The 26,158-nt window shown below is 43.6% G+C and overlaps 5 protein-coding genes across 5 annotated transcripts; 2 read left to right on the top strand and 3 right to left on the bottom strand.

Moving 5' to 3' along the window:
* Window positions 1–4,016: 4,016 nt before the first annotated feature.
* C8R40DRAFT_1064191 (uncharacterized protein) lies at window positions 4,017–5,613 on the top strand (the record flags this gene model as incomplete). The annotated part of the gene is made up of 8 exons (XM_046225553.1): window positions 4,017–4,163; window positions 4,198–4,332; window positions 4,384–4,409; window positions 4,466–4,905; window positions 4,953–5,038; window positions 5,090–5,217; window positions 5,270–5,530; window positions 5,580–5,613. 8 exons carry the CDS (start codon window positions 4,017–4,019, stop codon window positions 5,611–5,613), a joined length of 1,257 nt encoding a protein of 418 aa, XP_046078764.1.
* A 924-nt stretch (window positions 5,614–6,537) lies between these two features.
* On the bottom strand, window positions 6,538–7,861 carry C8R40DRAFT_1075427 (uncharacterized protein; the record flags this gene model as incomplete). The annotated part of the gene is made up of 5 exons (XM_046226862.1): window positions 6,538–6,779; window positions 6,836–7,171; window positions 7,293–7,650; window positions 7,715–7,771; window positions 7,814–7,861. The coding sequence occupies 5 exons, from the start codon at window positions 7,859–7,861 to the stop codon at window positions 6,538–6,540; spliced, it is 1,041 nt and encodes a 346-aa protein (XP_046078763.1).
* A 4,840-nt stretch (window positions 7,862–12,701) lies between these two features.
* On the bottom strand, window positions 12,702–13,481 carry C8R40DRAFT_1178820 (uncharacterized protein; the record flags this gene model as incomplete). Its single annotated transcript, XM_046232928.1, has 5 exons — window positions 12,702–13,009; window positions 13,059–13,227; window positions 13,275–13,300; window positions 13,357–13,389; window positions 13,466–13,481. 5 exons carry the CDS (start codon window positions 13,479–13,481, stop codon window positions 12,702–12,704), a joined length of 552 nt encoding a protein of 183 aa, XP_046078762.1.
* A 10,306-nt stretch (window positions 13,482–23,787) lies between these two features.
* Window positions 23,788–24,671, top strand: C8R40DRAFT_1178817 (uncharacterized protein; the record flags this gene model as incomplete). Its single annotated transcript, XM_046232927.1, has 3 exons — window positions 23,788–23,888; window positions 23,944–24,036; window positions 24,104–24,671. The coding sequence occupies 3 exons, from the start codon at window positions 23,788–23,790 to the stop codon at window positions 24,669–24,671; spliced, it is 762 nt and encodes a 253-aa protein (XP_046078761.1).
* Window positions 24,672–24,961: 290 nt separating this feature from the next.
* Window positions 24,962–25,764, bottom strand: C8R40DRAFT_1178816 (uncharacterized protein; the record flags this gene model as incomplete). The annotated part of the gene is made up of 3 exons (XM_046232926.1): window positions 24,962–25,311; window positions 25,362–25,677; window positions 25,735–25,764. 3 exons carry the CDS (start codon window positions 25,762–25,764, stop codon window positions 24,962–24,964), a joined length of 696 nt encoding a protein of 231 aa, XP_046078760.1.
* Window positions 25,765–26,158: the final 394 nt, after the last annotated feature.

The following is a 26,158-nucleotide window of genomic DNA, read 5'->3' as shown; positions in this document are numbered from 1 at the left end:
CATTTGTCATACTAACCAACTGTAGTTATCTCCTAAAAGGTACTTACCTACATCAATGATTAGTTGCTTCAAAGACAACTGAGTTATCTCCTAACAGTGTTGTCCAACTAGTACCCTTGCTGTCATGGTCACACAGGTTTTGCAGATAATATGAATGGGTGAGTACAGTGAAGTGCTTGTGACATACATAACTAAGCATATAGGATTTACATACATCTGTAAACCAAGCAATATATCAACTCAATGTGCATAGACGTATCCTGAAATAGTTGAACATGTGGCAAAAATGAACTCAAGATAGCTTAACATAATTAGACAAAATACATATAAATGCCATAAGTGTGATGCAGGTGCATGCGGATGCACTGCAGTGGAATGCAGATACCATGCAGTGACTGTCACTGCAGGTGGTACTGCAAATGCTAGTGGCCCCACTTACAAGCTTGATGGGCACAGAACATTTGCAGTACCATATGCAGTGACATGTGCAGTAGTCCTGCAGTGACATATGCAGTGACATGCAGTAGCACTCAAGTTACTCAAATATATATGTAAATAGATGATCCTCCACTGTACAAAATATATCCCATTCTATAAATGCTTTGTATGACAATAACAGGGAGTATAATGGCCTGTAGGGGCTGAATGGATATGTGAATATTTGATTGAAATTGGATAGTGATCTCATTATTCTGTCAATTCCGCTGCCAGGTTTCTTGACATTGATTCTCAATGCAGGCTTTCTGTATCTTGTATCATTAATTTCAGCTTTGTAAGTAATATCCTCTTGTACTACAATATGATACCAACTGGTGTTCACAAAGCTAGTATAATTCCAAATTCCACCATCAATAATTTGGGTGGATTTTGAAAGCGGTGGATAAATGATGACAATTTGGCCAATGAGAACTCCAAAAAGCAAAAAATGAATGTATAACAATACACATACTGTCCTCTAGAATTTTCCAATCAAAGTATTTCTTATATCAAGTATCTCCTTTAGTTTAAGTTGTTTTTGTAAGTCCTTGACCAGTGTTTATACATGGCTCTGTGTCTCTGGGTTAGGTTCTTCAACCTAAATCTGGTGATACTATGAGATTGCAAGAATATTTCCATCATGCCTTTTATATGATGTTCCAGAACCATTGGCCAAAATCAGCAATGTAACTTCCTCCCCTTCATAATCTTAACTATCCACAAATGACCCAGAATAAACTGTGCCAATAGTGCTTAATTTGTGAGAATTATAGGGGGGATAGTAGCTTCACAATATTGGTGGCTCAATAATTCTCCAAAGGCCGTATTCAAAATACTTGTAGTGTATAGAGACACTCAGAGCCTTGTGATTTAATGCAAGATTTCAGTTCCCAATAATTTCAATGCAAAGGTACAGAGCCTCATTGCCCATAGTAAGACTGCAAGTAAGTGCAGGAACAATGCAGGTGAATGCAGTAACAGTACAGGTAAGGTGCAGGCTAATGCAGTCACAGTGCAGGTAAGGTACAGATGTGTGCAGTTACAGTGCAGATGAGGTGCAGGTGTGTGCAGTTACAGTGCAGTTGCATGCAGTCACAATGCAGATGTGTGCAGTTACAGTCAAGGTGAATGCATTCAAAAGGTAGGAGCATGCAGATGCATCTGTACATCCTAGATTTCTGTCTAAGAGACTGACTGCACTTCCCAGCACTGAAGTGGTTTGTAGAAATTGCTTTCAGTGCTTTTGGCCGGACAGTGCTTATTAGGGAAGTACTCCATACATAGGACCAGTGGACAGTTACATAAATGGTGTTATTGTCTTATACTGTACAGTAGCAGACACATCATGCCGACAGCAATATCGAGTCCCTCAGTTGCTTCAAAGACAACTGAAGTGAGCCCCAAGTATACTAGCAGTACATTTGTCATACTAACCAACTGTAGTTATCTCCTAAAAGGTACTTACCTACATCAATGATTAGTTGCTTCAAAGACAACTGAGTTATCTCCTAACAGTGTTGTCCAACTAGTACCCTTGCTGTCATGGTCACACAGGTTTTGCAGATAATATGAATGGGTGAGTACAGTGAAGTGCTTGTGACATACATAACTAAGCATATAGGATTTACATACATCTGTAAACCAAGCAATATATCAACTCAATGTGCATAGACGTATCCTGAAATAGTTGAACATGTGGCAAAAATGAACTCAAGATAGCTTAACATAATTAGACAAAATACATATAAATGCCATAAGTGTGATGCAGGTGCATGCGGATGCACTGCAGTGGAATGCAGATACCATGCAGTGACTGTCACTGCAGGTGGTACTGCAAATGCTAGTGGCCCCACTTACAAGCTTGATGTCTAAATTTGAATTTTTCGCAGCATTGGTCTTTTCTTTTTCTTACTGGCGTTCATTAGGAAACATGATTCTGTCAAGGGACTCATGGAGCTCAATGTTATTCTCTCATTAAGTAGGTCCAAAAAACTCTAGCTTCAAATAATCTCTCATGAAAATAGTGCCTGTTGCGGGTACCGTGATTTTCGGCAGCCATAAAGTGAGTCAGTAGATAGATTCAAGTAATAAAACCATCATTGAGGTGTCATATACATCTGCAAAACCTGTATTTTCGGCTAAGGGTCCGAAAGCGGTCAAGAGCACTTCCCAGCAGTGAAAGCACCCAGAGCATGTTGCTTTTGGTGCTTTCAGCACTGGGATCTGCTGGGATCTGCTCTCAGCCCTTAGCCGAATATCCAGGTTTTGCAGATGTAGGATCTTCTTGAAGTATTGATATTCTGGAAGAGAAACGAGCCTCTTAATGCCAATGTCCAGGATATTCTGATGGTTGACCTGACACCCCATATCTCAGTCGGTAAAAACACAGAAAAGCCCCTGCCTCCGATTCTACAAGAACTAGACTTAGATTCTGAGTCTCACTGATATTCAGGATTAGTTGATACAGATAGCATCGAAATCATTCTGGCAATGTCTGATTCCCGAATAACTAGTTTACCATCGTTCTTTTGTCCTAGTACACATATTACACGGTCTGTTATGGTCAAAGACAATGTAAAGGCTCCTGATGAATTACTACCAAGAGTTCAGTAGTGCAGCAACAATGGCATGACCATCTTCCATCCAGCTTTTAAGCAAAACAACTGCGAGGGTCTTTTCCACAAGGCAGGACACCTAGAATTTGCCTCAATTAGATATTCATGGAGGAAACATATATAATCAATAATTGAGCAGCCACAATCAGTAAAATTGTGCCGCTGGACATTCCACAATAGGCAAGTACAGGAGCAATGCAAGTAAAGTTCTATCTCAACTTTAAGTAAGTTGAATGCCAACAGGGTTGGTAAGCATTCAAATCTGCAAAACCTAGATATTCGGCTAAGGGCTGAGAGCAGATCCCAGCAGATCCCAGTGCTGAAAGCACCGAAAGCAACATGCTCTGGGTGCTTTCACTGCTGGGAAGTGCTCTCAACCACTTTCGGACCCTTAGCCGAAAACACAGGTTTAGTTGATAACTTTCATCATTGTTTTTGTGGGTCTCAAGTAAGTCCTTCAAATTTAGTAGATGAGGTAGGCATGAGATCTGAATTAATTCCTGAATAATTCGATCAAACCCCATCTTTACTTTCGTACACTAATCAAAAAATTCAGTTGATTAGTTTCAACTTTCAGCTTTGCCGAATTTAGACTGAAAGTGAGTTCAGAAGTCACTTTGTGACTAACAAGCATCACTATCACTCTGACAGGGTTATACATCTGCCTTCTTCAACAGCATTTGTTCATATTTGGTTAACAAATACCACACCACTCAATTACTCTGATGTAAGCATGTCTAAATTTATAGATTAATCACCAGACTTCTGGAATTCTAGAATCCGAGATTTGGGGTCTGAGAAAATTGACTCTGAAGCATGACCCCCCCCCCTGATTTCTGACACGCTACTTCTTCCTACACTTAACCATGAGTCTTGCTCAAGCATGGCAGACTTTACTTCGTTGGGCAGAAACAAAAGATGAAGATGACCAACCGTTCACTGGTGAATCGGTATGAAATTCATTTGCCCCCCCACACATCTGACTTACATATACTTGAGCCTTGGCGCATGGAATACAGTGCGACTATTCGACACAAGGGCATGAAAACCCTGATCTACACTTTCACTTGGGTAGGCCTCAATTTATCTCACAGCTCACCGGGAGCTGATGAGCCCCTTTCAGGAAGATCCTGAAGTTGACATCCAGCATCTCGATATAACTTCTTCTGACTCAGTTTTCGCAATTACCTCTGCTGGGGATAACGTCCTCCACTATGCAATTGCTTCCTCGCCTCGAAATGTGAGTCAGAGCTGCTATTGTAGTTAAATTTCATTTGACCAAGATTTGTAGTTGCATTGCGTCGATATGAACCCTTGGTGAATAGATGCCTCCTTTGGCTTGCTTGTACCTTTTCATTAAATTATATACCCAGTCAAGGTCACCTTCTGGAGTTGAAATTAGCTGCAATATCAAGCCTTGAATACTCTGACTTTTTTGCGCTGTTCGGTCGCGGATATCATCCCCGCTTCCGCGATCTGTTGGACAGTAAACTCAAAGATCGCCTTTCAATTCACGCTTATGAATTCTGGAAAGCCAATGCATCCGCATTTTCGTCATCATCCTTTTATGACTGGGGATATAGTGGAAGAGCTTTACGGTTTGTCAGACTTTTCTTCAAGCTTACGGGAGTCTACGGTGACGTTGAACGTTTGTGCGATTGTGAATCATTGGAGGAACAGACCAGCATGTGGCAATCAAAACTACGCTCGGTGTGGTTAAACCCTCTCGTGGTAGCTTTGTTACGCAATCCTATTTTTTGTTGGAATGCGTTGGGAGTTCCGTTGAACCAACGGAGAATGTTACTTGATGAAGGTACAGTCTGGATCTTATAACGACTGGACGAATACTCAAATACCTAGGTGGCGTGTACCAATACATCTGTGATACTTTGGATCCAATTCTATCAACATACCTGCTAAAAACGCAGAACTATTTTTATCTGCTTGTGCGTTACTCAAATCTCACTACAAGTCGAAACCTTACGGGCATAACGTAGGCACTCCTCGGGCATTACACTCCTGAATGTTGTCCGTCCTACCTCAGTCGCGAGGGTTTTGATAAGTTAAAGGCCAAGGATTGTGAAAGTCTCAACGCGTTTCGCATCTACACCGAAACAATTCTTGAGTACATACATTTCTCATCTCCCCATTTTGATCTTAATAGTGGGCTTTATCAGCGCTCTTCATGAGTTACCTTCATCATCGCTCACTCGTGTGCTACTCATGGATCATATGGATTGGTATAATCCCGGCTCGAATGAACTCAAAAACGAAGCCATTGAGCTTTCAAGAGTACTTGCACCAAGGGGCCTTGTATTTTGGCGATCTGCATCCAGATATCCCTGGTACAATCAAGTTTTCACCCTGAATGGATTTCAAGTTAAGCCATTGAATATACGGCAGCCCGGAACGGCAATTCCTCTCGACAGAGTCAACATGTAGGTTTCTTTGAAAAATATGAATCTTGTGTAATTTACTGTATTATAGGTATGCATCCTTTTGGCAGGCGGAAAAGATTTAGTGGTCAGAGTGAAATTTCGAGGCTCAGGTTGATTTCATGGGGACAACCGCGCTCAATTTACTGTGCAATAATTATGTCAAATGATCAGTTTTTCACAGCTGTTAGTTTTTGGTACAAATCATTAGGAAGGAAGTAATAGGAACCGATAGACCAAAGGGAATAATCATGCGAGTCACATCTCGTCAAGGATCGTAACGGGATGTGATCCAGTGTCGTGTCCCCGAGAACACCCGAGGGTCAGTATCCCGTCGACCCGAGAATTCTGATTGAACGACGAGTGTACTGATTGTCACTGTGACTATCCACGACTTTTTCGTCGTATTTGGACTTCTCTCGAAACCAGCGAGACTACCTCTGTGTTATGCTGTTCAATCTGCACAAAAATAAAAGTCGAAAAATCCAGGAAAATAAAGTCGTACAATTGAGACATTGAAAGTCGAGACTGGAAACAACAAAGACAAAGTCGAAATACGACCTCTAAACATGTGTTAAGAATCAAAAAAAGAACAAAATAGAGAGTCAGTTGCATAAAAGAGCAATTCTGCTTGAGCCACATAGTGGAGAAGGTGCAGCCGCGACAGTCAGAAGAAGAAATCAATTATTATGTCATGCTGCCTACAGTTTGCGGTTGTAGTGGCGGCGAAACGAAGGTTCAAACTTCGAAGAGAAGTTGCAGGAAGAACGATTATTATTGAAGTAAAGCCAATACATATTGAGATGAATGAACATTAATGCTGGCGAGTAGAGGTCCATAAGTATTGGTATTAAATATTGAGCAGCAAAGAAATTCAACCGCTGCGGTAAAATAATTAAGGAAGCGTACTAGGTCAAGAGATGAATGGAGAATAAATTCGTGATAGAGTAAATTCGATGGTGAAACTGAAGATTGTCCATATGAAGTGCCGTTGTATCCGTCATACTATGTCAGAAGCCGAAGTCATTGAATGCAGCAGTGAACGCATTTGAGTCAATAGTGTCGTTGACAAAACTCAAATTCATGATGCTGGGGCTGGTAGGCACATGTACCGGAGGTGTTGTAGGTTCAAGAGAAGTGGTGATGGTCTCCTGTATGTTCATATTGTCATCCGAATCATTGACGTAGATAAATGCTGGAGCCTGAGAGGTGCTTCCAGACTGTGAAGCCTGCTGGATGAAGGTAGATTGAGCTGGGACGTAGAATGTGAGCGACCAACACCGCTGAGTCAATAACAGTATCACTCACAGCGAGTAGTTGCCAGACTCTCTGATATGGCTTCCTTCATTCCAGGATATTCATCGCTATCTGCCCCTCTGTTCTCTGAACCCGACAATTCTCCAGCAGAAGAAGAGGATGCAGCTCTGGCCTTTCCCTTTCCCTTGTAAGTGCGTATGGGCCGCCTGCGTTTGGCTTGAATAGGTTCCGCCTCCTTGGCGCCGGATTTTCTATAGCTGCCTTCTTCATTGATTGAGGTGATTGCAGAAGGAAAATTCTCGTCGTCACTAGGTGGGCGGGGAGCGGGAATAGGGTTTTCATTCCGAGCCCATTTTACCATAGGATCAGCTAACGACACCCGCGGTGCTAAGAAAATGCATAAGCTCGATACGGCTACAGAAGGGCAAAGCCATCATACCAAATATCAGAACATTATCACGCCATGTATTCCTTCTTGGAGACACTGACAGCTGGTAGACATACTCACCATTGGGCCAGCTTGCAAGGTCCTCGGTAACGCCTGAAACCCTGGCCCTAGAAATAATGCACAGGGTGAGCGGGCCAAAAAATTCGGGATTGCTGTCGGGATCCTTCCTATCATAGAACGGATTGACCCATCTACCAGACAGGCTCAGGTACCGCATAGGAATGGGGAGAAGCTTTGTGACATAATCCATGAGCTCGCCATGAGTCCAGCTTCGCTGCACATAGAAGCCGTCGATTCTATCAATGACTGCAGTCTTGTGGGTCCTGAGTTTCCTTAGCCTCATATCATCGAACATTCCTGCATCTTCAGGACTGCTCAAATCTAGATAAGGAATGGGGCCAAGCTTGTCTGTAGAGGGCTGTGAAATAAAGGATATATGAGTTGCACAATTGGAATGGGAAATAAAAAGGACGTGCGTCCACATTGGTGATAGGTTCCGGAATAATTGCAATGGCCCCAAAGTGAAGGGCATCCTCAGTCTGAACAACGCAAAGAATGAGCAGATGCAGTTAATAGGGTACTTCTTCACTCTTCCTAATACCGACATCTTTGGGTAATGAGTGCGTCATAATTGGTCGAAATTAATAAATTCACGAACCTTTTGTTCTTTTGCAGACTTGGTTTTCGATGGCTTTGTAGCTGGAGTTACTAGGGGGGGCCTAGAAGTGAGTCAGACCATGAAATGAATCATCTGGCATCCGCAGGCTGTAATACTTGTTTAGAGTTAGAAATGTGACATCATTTATGTAGAGCAACTGCAGAAAATGCTCTGAACCTGCTTTGGAGATGATCAAAAGGATGGATAGTTAACAATGGATCAATTGTTTGGCGCAGTCAGCAAAATCACGTGAAATCCTTAATTATTTCAGGCTTCATTTTGAGGAATTCGGGTCTGTGTTGCGGTTCGCCTGCTCCTTTTGCTTTTCGATGGGCATGAGGATAAAGTTCATCACTTCTTTCAAGCCATGTGTGATGCCTCGGAGCACAGTACGTGTAAGAAGCTCATCTTTGACTGTCCAGTATGCTTAATCTGATGCAGAATGTCATTCTCCATATCTCTCCAGCTATGCATCGGATCTCCTTCAAATTTGGATCAAGCAGCGAGACTGATGGCTTCATACCAATCAGGCCTGCAATGATTTTTCCCATTTTTTTTGCATCTTCGGGATGGCATACAAGACTTGGGAGTATTCAGGTGGTCCATCGCAGTTCACATCCCAAATATATGTCATTATCTGGAGTACATGGTATTGGTGCGTAACTACCACTCAAGGTATCTATTTATTACTAATTTTGACCTTTGCCATCATCATCAGGCATGCTATGAACTGTGTCCTTTGACGTCCTGTGGGCTACTTATCACCTATCCATCTACTACGTACCAATACTCATATCTCAAAATCTTCAATTATTACTTACCTGCATCTGTCCACCTGCAACCTCATTATGTACTTCCTATCAATGAGAATTGCTGTTAGAATATAATCACGTTATATTCAGCAGCAATGGCAGTAAGAGATAGAGTGCACACAGCACTGTAGTTGATCACACAGATCAGACGATGAAGGAGTAGAGAGGACTACTTATTCGACAAGACGAATACTACAGGTTTATATACAAGTCCAAGGTAGACGATGTCATGTTACAGCTAAACATAGCGAGAGAGAAAGGAAGTACAATACAATGTATCCTACTGGTAGTCCTATAGTAATAGTACACAATGGTGGGATTGATAACATGACGGTGAGACTAATAACACGATAGTGAGATAGTGGTTTGTAATAAGAGAACAATGTTCCATAGATGGTATGTGAGTCATCAAATGTTAACAATTGCCAATATAATTGTATTGGGTCCAACAGCCCCGGAATTTTACTCTCCATCTTTCAGGATGTCTAATGCACTAGATGACCCTGATATGCCTGAACTCGTCTCGAGTGACTCGGATGATGAGGGTGTTAAAGGAGCCACTCCACCGCAGTCAAAAGAAGAAGCGATCCAAAGTGCTATGCAGGCCATTGAATCTTCTAATGGTGAACTCTCTGTCCGTAAGGCTGCCAAAGCCTATGGGGTTCATCCAGCTACCCTCCAGCGACGTGTTCATGGTGGAAAGTCTCGCTCTAAGGCTCATGCCCACCAACAGAATCTCTCACCTGCACAGGAAGATCTTCTTGTGGAGTGGATCAAAGTACAGGGTCAGCGTGGTGTGCCTCTCTTGTTACCCATGGTTTCTGCATATGCCTCAGATATTGCGGGAAAACCTATGGGCGACAATTGGATTTGCCGTTTTCGGACCCGCCATCCAGATCTTGCATTGAAATTCACTACTAGTCTTGAGGAGAGTCGAGCTTGTTCACTTACTCTAGCTGCAGTCTCTACCTCCTATGATGTTCTCGCAGACACTGTTGCTCAGTATGAAATACCTCCCGAAAACATTTACAATATGGACGAAAAAGGAGTTCAATTGGGTATTGGTCAGCGTACAGCTGTCCTTGTGGATCGTAACCAGAAATCTGTCAGTTCCATCGAGTCTGGCAATCGTGATTTAGTGACAATCATCGAAACAGTTTGTGCCGACGGGTCAGCCCTCCACCCCTCAGTGATTTTTGAAGGACAGAGGCGGGACATTCATTGGGGTGATGTCAATCCAGCAAATGCAAGGTACGTCTCAGTCATCCTTTGTGTCATGGATTGCGCTCACTTGCATTTCCGTTAGTATTTTGACCTCACCCAATGGCTGGACTGACCAAGAGCTTGGCTCTCTCTGGCTCGAGAAAGACTTTGAACCTGTCACTGCAGCTCGTAACCACACAAAAAAACATTGCTTACTCATTCTTGACGGACATAATTCACATTGCACATATCGATTCTGTAGATTTGCAGAACAGCACAAAATCGTTGTAATTTGTCTTCCTGCTCATACCACGCATGCCCTACAGCCTTGTGATGTAGGAGTGTTTGGACCTCTCGCATCCAGCTGGAAGGCACGTCAGCCTCAATAAACATTTCATATACATTACTCACATATCTGTATATACTCAGGCCCTAGTTACTTCGTTATCCCGAAAATACATCATTATTGACAAGTATAATCTACTCCGACATTATGCAACAGCACGAGAGAAAGCATTTAAGACTACTACAATAGCAGCAGCATTCCGTAAAACTGGTATACACCCATTCAATCGCAACACCATCGATTCAATCTTGTATGAACCTGCAAAAAACTTCACAACAAAGTCTGCTATGCCTGTTCCTGTACAGCTTCCCTCACTCCTTGAACCTGTAATGACATCTTCTACTTCTTCGACTCCTACTCCCAGCACAAGCAATGAGCACGGGATCGTACTTCTGCCTCCTCTCCCTCATGTGCACCGCACTGTCTCAAAAGAATATCTCTGGACCAAAAATATAGTCATGCGCACACAGCTTGAGGCAGCAGGGAAACTGTTGAGTGCAAATTTTGCCCACATGAAGCTAATGGAGGCCGAGAATGAGAGGTTGCGCAACAAGGCATTCGCAAAGAAGAGGAAACATGTTGCTGTGAACACGGGAATGAGTCGACATTTGGCAGCAGAGGAAAACATGAAAGAGTTGTTGAAAGAAGAGATGAAACGTGTCCTGACATTGCTCAAGCCAAAATTTAAAGAACTGAAAAAGAAAATAGAGGCATTCGAGAAGAACGAGGCAAAAGCAAGAAAAGAAACAGCGGCGTGGGAGAAAAAAGTTTTGCAGGCAGCCGCAAGGGAAAGAAAGGCAGCGCAACAAAGAGAACTAGGCAGAGGTCGCAGTCGTGGACGTGGACGTGGACACGGACATATTCAAAAAGGGCGGGACAAGGACAGACCCAGGCTATGGCAAACCAGTCTGAAGACTCAAGTTCAGAGACATCCTCATTGAATCACACAGATCACGCACCTGAAAATGATAACTCGACAGATTCAGACTCGGATTCTGAAGCTGCTCTCACTTCATTTGTTCCCACTGCACCACTCAGACAAGCTCATCCTAGGCCTAAACCTCGGCCTATTCCCCCTTCTGATTCCAACTCCCATAGCTTGCATCCTGTAGACTCTCATGAGTCATTTGATGTACCAATTACTGGTGACCCAGGGACCAACAATGCCAAGGATTCTCAGACAAGCTTTGGAGAAGAGGATCATGGGGTAAGCAAAGAAGATGAGGCAGTTGAAACAGCGATTCAGTTGATTTTGGGCCATAAATGGATTGGGCGGGGCTTGAAGTTCATGGTAGAATGGGTCGACGACGATGTTACCTGGGAGTCTCTTTCGAACATCAAAGATTGTGTTGCCCTGGATGATTATTTGGTCCATCATGGCTTAGCTGAGCCTTCAAAACTATCCAAGAAGATGTATCTTTTAAGTAGAAAATGATCGATTGGTTGTATATGAATGTGCATGGTAGGAAAGATAGTTCCAGGATAGTTCTACGACGATTCTATGCAGCTGCCAGGATGAGGTCCATCCCAAAATGGATGTTTTCCCACGCATGACTTGGATCCCGGTCAATGCCTGTTTCGGACCCATCAGGAAAACTGTCCCCTTGAAATAGACAACAATTAGGTGTTACATGCGAGAAAGTTGAATGAAAATACCAAACGTACTAAAATATTACATAGTTGCAATATGTGTGAAAGTTCGGAAATTTGGCGGCCCAGTTTGAGATTTCAAAATCTTTCAAGAACATTTCAAGAACATTTCAAATCTTTTCAAATATTCTTCGGGTAATTTGAGCAACTTGTCAGTTGGTTTCACTCATAATTCTAGTCCTTTTGCATGAGTGGCTGATATTTTGAGCATGATTCAATGTAACTTTCCTCATATTTCACAGAAATAAACATAAGAAGGATGTATTGATTGGCAGAGGAATATATACTCTATCTATATCTATCTATATAGAAAGTCAAGCTTACTTTTGGTTTCCGTTGCAGTACATGCAGCCTAAAACTAACGTTCGCAACAACCACAGTCCCCGGCCTCAGCTGCTGGTAGTTTTTCCAAGGAACTGTTAAGATCATGTACACCGTGTAACCATGCCAAAGCCACAAGGTGTCTAAGTGCGGAAGACGAGTGGGACAGTAGTGAAGTTATTAACAACACCGCCGTTACGCTGTTAGTCCCCGGAGATCGAGAGTAGAGAAGGGAGGAACTGAGGAGCAGCCTAGTCAGAGCGGCGGGAACGCCGATGACGAGGAGCAGACCAGAGAACGTTCAAGTCCTAAGGTCGAGTGGAACGTACTTCAAGGCGTTGAGCCTGAAGACTTAGAGAAGGGTTAAGTTGGGAAGGGAGATCTAAGTTGATTTAAGTTGATAATTAAACTGAGGAACTACAGTAGCGTACAGGCAGTATTTATATCTACGGATCGGCGCATCAGTGCGGAGCGCCAGACTAACTATTAGGAGCTATACGAGTAGTACCTGCAGGGTAGAGTAAAAGACAATAAGGAGGGACTAGAACCAAAGGGTATGTGTAGCGAGAAAGAACAATAAGAGTAAGATTACAATAAGAGTGGATCTTCGGAGTACCGAGCGGCGGAGTGGAGGCCCGAGGCATGGACTTGACAGGAACTATCAACTCGCCATCGATTTTACGCCAATCGGGTTGAAGCAAGCGTGCTTTGTTGAGTGCGAATAATTTCCCGCTGTAATCTGGCATCAACTTGTAATCATATTGCGCCCCAACGGAGATGCTAGCATCTGTAACAAACATTCATTGAACACCAAACAATTAAGAGTCGGACTCTACACACCAGGAGGGAAACCCAAATCTCTGTTGTCAGCATTGTAACAATTCTCTCCGGCAATTCGTCTTCAACTTCAGCATGTTTGTTGAGTTTGCGTTTCTTGAGTTTTGACGAGACATTATCAATGTCAATACCTGCTTTGGTTCCCAACTTTCGCTCTCCTTGCGGAGTCTAAACAAAAAGATTAGTAATGAACCCTCAAACATGCCAATGCTTACCACATATAGTAACGGTCCAGTGAGCGCTATGGCGTCAAGGGAATGATCAATTACCACTTCCTTGATGATTTACTTCACATACGCGAGCTACAGAGAATGTTAGGACCAAATAGAGCTTTCTAGAATGGTATGTTCATTAAAAGATGAACTTTTGAGTAAAACAAAATGTGCCATGTGAGAATTGAACGTACCGAACAACCTCTGCATGAGGGGTCATCAAACAGAGGTATTTTTCTTCACCCTCTCCTTCAATCTTTGTACAATCCCATGTTGACGTATTTTCTGACACGTCACTGTTGTCGTTGTCCTCTTGCTCCGATTCTGGCCCTGACTTCTTCTTAACACATCTGTGCTTCTTTGATGGAGGATATCCTGTTCAATGTAAGTCAATGGTCACTGACATTGGAGGTAGAATGAAAATTGAGCGATGACATTCAGAGGCGATGAGGAACCATTATTTTTGTTAAGTTCCGTGTTTTGAATACTGCTGCTTACATAACCCAAACTCCGTTTGCTCTCCGCGGGCAGCAACAGTCATTGCATTTTACCATTACTTGTTGTTACGATCACTTCTTTTTCATCTTATCTTTCTCCTTATCCCTTGTCTTATCTTTTATCTTTTGTCTTATCTTCTATCTCCCTTATCCTATATCTTATCTTATCTTGTCACCTGACCTATTATTTATGCTTACTGATACAACATGCGCTTTTCATTTACTTATATTAAACACAGCAGTCTCACAACACGTATACAGCATGGCGATCGAGCTTTCATTACTTACGCACTACTTTACTTATGTTCTACTCATGTTTACCACTAACCCAGGGTGTTGGGCATTACTAGGGCAGAGGGTTGTTCACTAGTATATAGGCTGTAGCTACTTGCTGTATTTCCTTAGCTTTGATCTCGTCTATTCTACCTGGTTTAGCCCAGAACTCTGCTTGCTTCTTTTATCGCCCCGCCCTCTAAGGTTTTCTTGAGTGTGACGCCTGGTGACATCTGTTACTAGAACCAGTCGCTGACAGAAGATCAAAGCTATTCTTACCACCTGTCACACGCTACGCAATCATATCCCTATCACAATTATCCCCGCTCACATTTTTACCAACCCTTCACAGACTTCTACTCTCTATTCGAGCAGTGTCGCCTATAGTACAAAGGTGTAACGTTGAGTCCGACACCGTACTGGCAGACGAAAGCGTCGACTGATCACTAATCTTCGGAGAAGGGTCTTCGCGTGCACAACGAGCTCCATTCCTAGACAGGGAGGGTGCATCTGTTCATCAAGCGAGAGTGGAAGGCTGCTTCCCACATCATCGTACTCTATTTTCGAAATCTCTCCCACATTACTCTCAACTTCTACAAATCCAATCATACATTTTCCCATCATCACCACCGGGTTGCATTAGTAACTCGTCTTCCTTACAACGGATTTTACTTCAAGACTAGGACGACCTAGACTTTCGGTACAAACCGATCGTTACCGTACCCCCGATTCATCTGCTCCATCCACTTCATCCTCTATCGAACGAAATATCACCTCATTCATACCCGCCTACATACCACCCAACTTCAGCATGTCTAACCCTACTCCCGCTCCCACCACCACTACCTCCAATATTCATGGCAAGTCATTGCTCAGAGAGCCTAGCATCTTTGATGGCGACAAAGCCCAGTTCAAAGAGTGGCGCCGTACCCTCTTTGCCTACATTCGTGATCCAAGGAATAGGATCGTCACAGACAGTGAAAGAATCGACATTGCGGTCTCGTATATGCGAGGTCCCAAAGTCAGTAGCTGGGTCCAGAATTATACAGACGATAATTTCAATGACGACGAGGAGGAATGGAAAGTCACCTGGAAAGGATTCAAGGATGCATTGAATGCCTCCTTCCTAGACAAAGGACTCACAGAGAATGCTCAGGAGAAGCTAGAACATCTCCGTCAGGGCCCCAGTGAGAGGGCAGAGGATTTCTTCAAGGAATTTGAAGTCATCATGCGAGACGCCGGATATGCTAAGGACACCCCCTACGTCATCAGGCTAATTGAAATGAATGTAAAGCCGAAGCTGATCGACCAAGTATATGGCACCAGCAATGAGCGAATCGAGAAATTCGATGAACTCAAACAGAAGATTATCAGTATCGATGACATGTGGTGGCGTCGTGAGGAAATGCGACGGAATTGGTCAAACAGATACCAGCGGAATGCTGGGCAAGGACCTAGTAGCCAGAGATGGCAACCACAAACGACACAGGCTCCCATAACTAAGGCTCCAACCCCTGCGGTACCCACCCAGGATAGGAAAGACGGTACTGAACAACTTTCAAAGGTGCAGGCAGACCAATGGACATTGACGCTGCGCGTCGCAACAAGGAATGTTTCCATTGTGACAAGCAAGGCCACATTGCGAAGTTCTGTCCAGAGAAAGCACCGAAGCCGCAGTTCGTCAGAGGCATGTGGAGCCGGATGACACAGGAGGATCAGGAGGCTATGGCCAAAGAATTGGGTTTTGTCTTGCCCCAGCAGTAGACGCAGGTCTGCCGGGGCCAATCTCAGAATCAGCATCGGACTTTTCGTCATCGTCATATGTAGACAGTCAATTTAGTTTTGAATTTGGTAGTACTGGTACACCCAATAAAAATAACTTATCTACAATGACGACCCGAGCTGAGAAAAAACCTGTGAGATATGAACCAAACACACCTGAATGGGTGGCGCAGCGGTTACAAATGGACAAACTCCCTATGGCTATAGGAATCCTTAGAGCCTGGATGCCTGAAAGTCGTATCAGAGAAGCATCGGAAGAAACGGTATTGGCTATACAAAATCTGAGTCATGCAACCGCAACTGAAGCAGTTACCAATCTCAAAAGTCGTAAGAAATTCGTCCGAGGTACCCGAGGACGTGAGCTAAAGTTGCGAACCACTATTGAGAATATCGACAATGGTGTACAGATTGAAATGGAAGCCCTCCTAGACAGCGGAGCCACAGGGTCCTGTATCAATAAGGATTTTGTAGAACAGCACCAGCTCACTGTTAAGGAGTTACCAGTCAAAATGCCGGTCTATAACGCCGATGGCACTCTGAACAAAAATGGTTCCATAGAAGGCTATGTACAAGTCCGAATGGTGATAGGAGATCATGCCGAACGGATAGATATGGCAGTTACCAATCTAGGCAAGACAGATATCTTTCTAGGCATAGACTGGCTACGTTACCATAATCCTAGCATTGATTGGAAGGAATCTACGTTAACGTTCGAACGTTGTCCTGACAAATGCGGGTATTTGCCACACTATGAATCACCTGAGGATGATGGTACAGAGGAAAAACTTGTCGATGGTGAAAGGATCTTCTGGTTCGATTGGGATGGGTATCTTTCTGACCAAGGCCATATCAAAGTACAAACTGCTACTACAGATGCCGCTACTCCGTACCTTGCCGAGTATGCTGATGTATTTAGTAAAAAAGACTTTGACCAAATGCCAGAAAGATGTCCATGGGATCATGCCATAGAGTTAACGCCAGGCTCCAAACCAGTTGACTGTAAAGTCTATCCCCTCAGTCCACCGGAACAGAAGGCTTTAGATGAATTCCTAGAGGAAAACCTTAGATCGGGACGAAAACGACCATCACGCTCACCCATGGCTTCACCTTTCTTCTTTGTCAAAAAGAAAGATGGAACACTACGGCCTGTACAGGATTATCGAAAGCTAAATGACATGACTGTTAAGAATCGATATCCACTCCCGTTAATCCAGGAACTCATTGATAAACTGAAGAATTCCAAGATCTTTACCAAAATGGATGTCCGATGGGGATTTAATAACATCCGGATCAAAGAAGGAGATAAATGGAAGGCAGCATTCCGAACAAACAGAGGCTTGTTCGAGCCCACAGTTATGTTTTTCGGACTTACAAACTCACCCGCCACGTTCCAAGTATTCATGATTCACATCCTTCGAGAGCTCATTGATCAAGGACACGTCATTGTCTATATGGATGATATCCTTATCTTCACGGACAACATTGAGGAACATCGGATCATCGTCAGAAAGGTTCTTGACATCCTAAAAGCCAACAAACTGTACTTGAAACCTGAAAAGTGCACCTTTGAGGCTAGGGAAGTTGAATATCTTGGTATCATTGTAGGCAATGGACAAATCCGGATGGACCCAAAAAAGGTTGAAGCAGTTCGAACCTGGCAGCCACCACAGAAAAAGCGCGAACTACAATCATTCTTAGGGTTTTGCAACTTCTTCCGCCGGTTCATCCGAGATTTCAGTAAAATTGCCAAACCCCTAACACGGCTCACAGGGAATGCGACTTGGGAATGGACATCTCTTGAACAAGATGCGTTCAATCAACTGAAAGACCGGATCATCGAAGACGTCACTCTCATTATCCCAAGAGAGACTGGAAAATTCCGGATTGAAGCTGATTCTTCCGATTACGCAAATGGTGCTGTCTTATCGCAAAATGTCGATGGAAAGTGGAGACCAGTAGCCTTCAGGTCCAGGTCACTTAACGAAGTTGAACGGAATTATGAAATTTACGACAAGGAGATGATGGCCATCATGGATTCTCTATCAGACTGGAGACAGTATTTGCTGGGCGCAAAAGAACCTGTTGAAGTCTTTACCGATCACCAGAATCTCCAGTATTTCCGGAAACCTCAGAAGTTGAATCGACGACAAGCCAGATGGGTAGTTGAAATTGCTGAATACCATATTGAGCTCTTCCATAAGCCTGGGAAATCAATGGGAAAGCCGATGCTCTGTCAAGGATGTCAGGCCTTGAGAAAGGGGAGAATGACAATACCGACGTCACACTGCTAAAACCAGAATTTTTCATTTCTCAAGTAACGGATCAGACATCTGCCCCCGAAGACGATCTGCTTAATCTCATCCGAAGAAAGAAAAACCAGCGAGACAAGTTAGTACAGGTTGCCCTCGAGTCTAAAGACAAGGAATGGCTTGAAACTGAGGATGGACTAGCAGTCTGGCAAGGACGCATCTATGTCCCCAAGGACAAAGAGCTCAGAGGACGAATCATACAGGCACATCATGACGCCCAGACAGCAGGACACCCTGGCCGCTATAAAACTATTGAGTTAATTACACGCAACTACTGGTGGCCAGGAATCAGTCGAGATGTCAGGATCTACGTGGAAGGCTGTGAAAAATGTCAGGCCACAAAGACACATCGTACAAAACCCGTAGGACCGTTACATCTACATGACGTACCATCTGAGCCTTGGGAAATCATAGGAACAGATATGATTGGCGAATTACCGAGTCTGGAGGGTATAATGCCATCAGCGTGTTTGTTGATCACTTCACGAAGAGGTTACGGCTCTTTGCCACACATACTACGATAACATCTGAAGGAATGGCACGTGTCTATCGTGACAAAGTATTCCCGATCCATGGAATGCCCCGGAAGATTGTCCACGATCGCGGCCCTCAGTACCATGCCCGCTTCATGAAGGAACTGTACAAGTTGCTAGGAATCGAAAGCAACTATACAACTGCATACCATCCTCAGACTAATGGCCAGACGGAACGGATAAATCAAGAAATTGAACATTACATCCGTCTTTTTGTGAATCATCATCAGAGTGATTGGCACGAATGGCTTCCAATGATGGAGTTTGCATATAACGATCGAGTACACTCAGCTACGAAGGTTTCGCCCTTCTACGCAGACAATGGCAGACACCCATACAAATATACCACACCGAAGATGACGTCACAAAACCCAACAGCACAGGAGTTTGCCGATAGTATGAAACGGATCAGGGAAGAAGTAGGATCGGCGCTGAAAAAAGCCGCTGAGGACATGAAGCGCCAATATGACAAACACCGGAATGAAGCGATAGAGTATAAGGCTGGTGATAAAGTCTGGCTTGAAGGAACCAACATAACGACAGATCGCCCAATGAAGAAACTTGGGGATAAACGATTTGGACCGTTTAAAGTTCTTGAAAAGATCGGATCCAGCTCATACAAACTTGACATCCCTCACACGTGGAAAAGAGTCCATAATGTCTTCAACGAAACACACCTATCCCCGTACCATGAACCCCAATTCCCGACACAACCCCGAAATACCGAGCCACCTCCAGAAGTAGTTGGAGAAGAAGAAGAGTACGAAGTAGAAGAGGTTGTGGATGCACGCAAGTATTGGAATAGCATCCAGTACAAGGTAAAATGGAGAGGTTACGGACCACATGAAATGACGTGGGAACCTGCAGCTAATATGACGAATGCCAAAGAAGCTGTTCAGGACTTCCACAAGAAGTATCCTAACAAGCCCAGGCCTCGAACCCTTAAACGGATCGAGATTCCGATTGCTCAATTTCCCACTGAATTGTTCCGACAAATACCTACACCAGACATAGAACCAGTCCCAAGTACCATGCCATCTGAAGCACTTGTCAACCGACTTGCGCGTCATGGAATTCGCGCCTTAAAGGGGGGGTAATGTTACGATCACTTCTTTTTCATCTTATCTTTCTCCTTATCCCTTGTCTTATCTTTTATCTTTTGTCTTATCTTCTATCTCCCTTATCCTATATCTTATCTTATCTTGTCACCTGACCTATTATTTATGCTTACTGATACAACATGCGCTTTTCATTTACTTATATTAAACACAGCAGTCTCACAACACGTATACAGCATGGCGATCGAGCTTTCATTACTTACGCACTACTTTACTTATGTTCTACTCATGTTTACCACTAACCCAGGGTGTTGGGCATTACTAGGGCAGAGGGTTGTTCACTAGTATATAGGCTGTAGCTACTTGCTGTATTTCCTTAGCTTTGATCTCGTCTATTCTACCTGGTTTAGCCCAGAACTCTGCTTGCTTCTTTTATCGCCCCGCCCTCTAAGGTTTTCTTGAGTGTGACGCCTGGTGACATCTGTTACTAGAACCAGTCGCTGACACTTGTACTTCTACAAAAGTTGTAATTCTAAAAGGCTTGGCTAGCCCTGTCACTTCATATTTAAATCGGTAGTCACCATAGTATATTGTTTAAGAGGCCAGAAATATGATTCCGGGCAACCTACATTAGTACTGATTACATGATTGCAGAGGAATTGTTCAACCATTTATGGCCAGTACTAGCCAAGTCGAAGCCACAATTCAAGAAGTTGTCCACTAATTCATCCTCTATAGTTAACTATGTGAATTTTAGTACCAATTATAAATATTATTCCTACATAGTTTGGAGATTCATCAAACAAATTCTAAATAAATCAAATTGCATTATATTTTGAAAATATCGGAATTTTGAAAATGTAGTACTAGTTTACAAAATATTTCAAAACTTTCTTGATATTGTCTCATATTTCAAGGGGACAGTTTCCCTGATGCCCCTCTTCCGAAAAATATTCATTCCTCAGTCATAACCTACCCTAAAATCACCAAATCGCTATCACCGTGTTCGTTGGATAGGTGGGCATCATATCACGTCCCCATAGCTTGTATGTATGAAGTAATCATGTATGATAACCAAAATACGCTTGTGCGTCTCATTACCTGGCCCCACCCAGTACAACTCTTTTTGAGGAACTGGGTTTCCGTTTCTTGGTGGGTACATGTGAAGTGGAAGATGAGCCTGAACTTGATGACTGATTCTTTTGGTTTTTGTAGCCCAAATTTGATTCCGCCTCTGCTGCTGAACGGAGTGATGATTGGCCTTTTCCAGATCCTAAAGCAAGATTCCTCAAGGCCAATGCTTTCAACGAGCTGTAGGCAGATGGTTTCCGAGCTGAGGGAATATCAGAATCAGAGTTTGAGCTGTTGCTCTCCTCCTCTTGTCCAGATGATTCGGAGCTTGGAGCTTCCTTTCGCTTTGGCATAATTAAGAGAGAGAAAAGGTATATGGTGGTAGAAAAAGAGAATGTTTACGGCGATCTCTGAATATTATAAGTTGAATCTTGAACCAGCGGGGAACTTCGACATTCATATATATATAATAGAGCCTGAAAATGCGGTTACACTAAGTTTCAAATTAAGATCCAATAATATTAAAGGTTGCTCCTACAAGTTTTATTCAGAGGCGTTATCTACTGCCATAATGTTATTCATAAGAGTTAGTGCTTTTACCCAGACCTCTGCCCTAGGTAGCCAATCTTCCAGAGGTAAGGGAATTTGCAGTTCCTTTGTGCCCCGCCTACCTGACTTAAGGGTCTCAAATATGGGATAACCTTCCTCTTCCCATTCATCCTGCCTTATGCCAAGCCCTGAAGGCAGCCCTGCATCACTCTCCAAGACTTCCACTAAACAGTCATTGAAGACTTTTCGTTGCAACTTGGTGGAAAACGGGTTTTTATGCTTTGGTACCCATACTGGTGCATGATGAAATTGAGATTGAACATCTTTTAGAATACGATCTAGAAAGGGAGTTATGAAGAAAAAAATATAGGCAAATCATATAATTTATATACCTGGCAAATTCTGTGTTTCATCAGAGCTTGAGCTGGTATGTGTAGATATATCTTCAGCCTCAACACCATCTGTGTTATCTATATCTGAGCCACTGTCACTGTCTGATGAGTTATGCTCAATATTATCCTCCTCATCTTCCACCCCATAGTATCGTCCAATGATTGTGGGGTCAAGACCATTGCAATCATCTTCATACTCACCATGCTCAAGGCGACCAATGAGGTGCATGTCCTACAATATTGCAAGTTATATGACCAACAAGTTAAAATAATAATAAAAAGTGCCTACCTCAGGTGTTTGATCATGACCCTCTCCAGAGACTGGATGTGAGTTCCAATCTTCACAGAATGTATTACAGTCTTCATTAATCTCATCTAAGAAGAGATAATGCAGCAACCATAGATGAGCAGGATCCCCATGATCAAGCCCATGTAGCTGTTCTAGTCGCTGAAAAAAAGCCCTCCATTGCTATGCAAATTGTGCCCCAACTTCAACCCATAATCACTCAATGCGGTTATTACGCGTAGATCTAAGCAAAGGTAACAAATTACTCAGTATAGATTACACAGGAAAATATGAAGATAGGCACATACGTCCCCCACATGAAGTTTGTACGATGGAGGCCGCGAGCGATAATCATATAAATGGAAACCTTTGTATTTTCCCCACCTCGATCACCACGTAGACGTGATGGAAGACCATATTTTTCTATTGCAGTAAGGAAAAGCTCAAGAACTGTTGTTGCTTGCTTGTAGCCCTACTACCTATTTTGAAACACTTGATGAGTACAATTCAATAGGGCAGTAAGTAATGCATAGACATACCATTTGGGAGTAGCCATCTATGATTCCATGTATTACAAAACCCCATCTAATAAGCTTGTGATGCCCATCCAGATGCCAGAGTGCATTTGGACGAGAGACATGATATACGCGGCGGGGAATCATAGTATAATTCCGAAGTATATTTCCAAGGGGATCAACTCGGTCAATTGATTCCTTGATTCTGCGCTTCTGAAGCCGAAGCCCATGCTTCTTCCTGAGTCGGCCCCTTAGGTAGCGGACCCCTGATTGTGGATTATGCCGGCGGTACTCTTTAATCAGTCTGTCGAGATCAGCATCAGATATACTGCTGTAGGCTCGGGGACTAATCCCATATTCCTGTAAATATTTGGATAGAGTATTCCGATGTATGCCAATAGTGCTCGCAAGTTGGCTAATGGTTATATTTCGGTTAGGTGCAAAAGCTTCCTCTAGTAGGTTTTCATCAGGTACTTTCCGCGGTCGACCTCTCTTCCCTGTTCGCTGGATATTAACAGGCTTCATGAACCGGACATTTGATTCCCTAAAACTGTATATAAGAAACATATCTTGAGTCTGTAACATCACACTTACCCCGTCGATGGATGTCCTTCGGCTTCTTGTGTTTGTTGTAAAAGCTCCATCAATATCTCAGCTACTTTGTAAACCCACTCTTTCAATACAGGGTATTCTTCATCTCCAAGCTCAAAGGCCAGAATAAGAGGAAATGCATCATTGACCAATGCCCTACAGTGTGAACTGAAGGCGAGATTTCTCAGCATCTGTGTGCAAGGCCTGAAGTGCATGAGAATAGATATCGGATACAATCTGGTGGGCATGGATGATATTTGCAGGCCAGGAAGTGGTACTGGTGGTGGTCAGAGGAGTTGGAAGTCGAGGTAGATAGTCTGGCAGCATTGAACTGAAGAGAAGGGTATATTGGAATGACAATCAGCAATATTTGCAGCGGATCTCCCAGGTCCACTCTCGGTCCGGTTTGACGTATTTAAATGCATTGCACTATATATTCAGCACTTGGCTCCGTTCATTCTCCAGGTCCTATAGCCTCTGACTGGGTCTGACATCCAAAATATTATGACCCTCTTTGTGGCCCCTCATACCCCAGCTTTTGTGTAAGCTTTGTTTTGATTTTCTTCTATTTTCTTCCACATTAATGCAAACTAGGCAGGTACAACACTGTTCAAATTTCCTTTGTCTGTGTTGAAGAATCATTCCGAGCTCATCACCAGCATGGTCACTGGGGGAGGCACTTATGACGATGGCCAACCCATTTACCTTGCCAACTTATCAGCTATGGAGTTCGAGATGGTCTTGGCCTGGCTGGAGCATGCGTGCGTACCAACCTATTTTCTCCCTCAATATCTTCACTCACTTGCACAGCAATAGAAGATGGCAGCCCTGTTCCTTTTCTCCATCACTTCCTCAACTCATAGCTCTACTACAGTCTGCCCGTTTTCTCATGATGCGGTCATTACTGCGGTGGGCTATCAACCACCTGGAGAATTACGACCCCCCCAATGAGTACAATTCAAAAGATATCCCTCAGCCAGGAGATACCCCTTCTCAAAGATTCCTGGCTTCGACCTCCTGTGGGTGCACTTATCACTACATCCCTCGAAAACATTCTGGGCTTGTCATCGGAGCTCAATGCAAGCCTTCACACTACAGTACTGTCAAAAATCATGTTGGCTCGGGAGACCTTGAATGCGAGGCGGATTCTCCTTGCCTATTCAATTCCCAAGGATGATGGATCTATCTCTCCTGCGGCAGAGTGTAGTGCTGAGCACCATAGTACGCGTTGTTTCCAAATCTGGGTGGCTGTCTGGTGGGGAAAGGTAGCCCGAAAGATCCTTCACCCAGATCCCAAGGATAGGTACCTGCTTTCAAAGCTTGGGGTATATCTCCATTCTCTGACTTTCGATGGAATGCCTCCTCAATGTGTACTGAACTTCATCTATCGAGTCGAGTCAAGTGGGTCCTTAGAGGTAGAGAATGCTATTATAGACAAGGCAACGTCCTCAGTGAAGGCTTACCTCTGCACCCTACATATGAATGCTGATGAGTTCAACTTTACTGAAGATGAGGAACGGGATGACATGGCATATAATTTTTAGAATAGACTACGTACTTCCATTCATCATTTGCATCGATACAACCTTTTTAATACATAACCGGAACATTTACTATGTTCAAGAAAACCAATAGCAGAACTATGCTATTCAGCAATTTCTAGAAGTTCCTCCATAGTTGAAAAAAGCTGTATGCGACGAGCAATTACTGTGTGCTTATCTTCCACCATACGAGCCCACCAGTCTGGGTATTGTATGTGAAGTTCCTTTTCTGTCATACAGCCATTCTCAACCCAACGGAAAATAGGACCAGCTGTAAACTGCATAAAAGACGTTCAAATATCCCCTTCAGCAACAGGGGTATTTGAGTGGGTAATAACAGCAGAAGGAATGAGAATAGTAGCAGCATGAGGGAAATCAATAACTAGCTTTAATTCCCAGAGTATGAGTTGTGCACTTCGTGCTGGGTCAAACCGGCCTAGTGCAGTGATAGCACACCACCCAAATGGCCAGTTCAAATGGTCTCTATGCTTATATGTCCACACATTACCCCCGAAATTGAAGGCAGCAGCGGAAAATACACTACCTGGGAAGTTTCGGGAAAGAGTTGGTAACTCCTCATACATTCTGGTCTGAGTTGCTTCATATACTGCATAGACACGAGGAGCCCAAATAGAGAAAGCTCCTAGAAATTCAGGGTAAGGGCAAATGTTAATTGCAAAACGAATTGCTTACGGTTTTGATACATAGCCATTTGGAGGACGGTCTCATGCCCTACAAGTCGCACAAGAACAACTGTTAAAGCCTTTGGGTTGAGAGCAACTGGGCAAGGGCTTCCCATTCCCATAGTAATGCCGCAGTTATAAGCTGGGAATGAACTGCGTAAATGAGGGTTGGGGGCAGCGGCACCAAGCCCAGCCTGCTTACCCTCCTGCAGAATCAGATCGGAAGCTCGGAGAAGATCTTCTGCATAGCCAGAACCAGGTGTTCCAGCCAAAACACCGATAACCCGGCCTAAGGGATCGATGAGGGGATATGGAGTTCTAAACCACTCAAATAAGCCCAAGTGTCATAAAGTACGCAGCCCCTATCATTTTCCTTTTCTCACCGTCTCGACGCCTTTACTTGTACGATACATCATCCCATCACTGTCAAACCCCCATCGATTACTGATCCATCGATTACTGATCCACCTGACCCATCTTCTCCTTCTACTGGCTTCCGCCACCTTCCTTGTTCCTAAACTGTACAGTATTACATCGTTGTTTCTCGCAGACCGGATTATGTATATATAGCCAACCCTCCACAGCCTGGTCCCTTATCTTGACCTCTCTGTCATTATCTGGGACCAGGTATGTGCTTACTTATTATTACCTATGACTACGATACTCAATATATCTCTGTCATTATCTGGGACCAGTCGCTCCGCCTTGTTGCCTTGTCCAGTTGCTCCGCCTCACCGTTCTGCTTAGTCGCTCCGCTTTCCCGCTCCGTTAGTCACTCCGCCTCTGCCGCTTCGTGACATTAGGTCA

This window comes from Lentinula edodes, assembly GCF_021015755.1.
Source record: "Lentinula edodes strain Le(Bin) 0899 ss11 chromosome Unknown C8R40scaffold_101, whole genome shotgun sequence".
NCBI classification, from domain to species: domain Eukaryota; kingdom Fungi; phylum Basidiomycota; class Agaricomycetes; order Agaricales; family Omphalotaceae; genus Lentinula; species Lentinula edodes.
The sequence above is the reverse complement of the archived record's forward strand: the minus strand, read 5'-3'. Positions and strand labels throughout refer to the sequence as shown.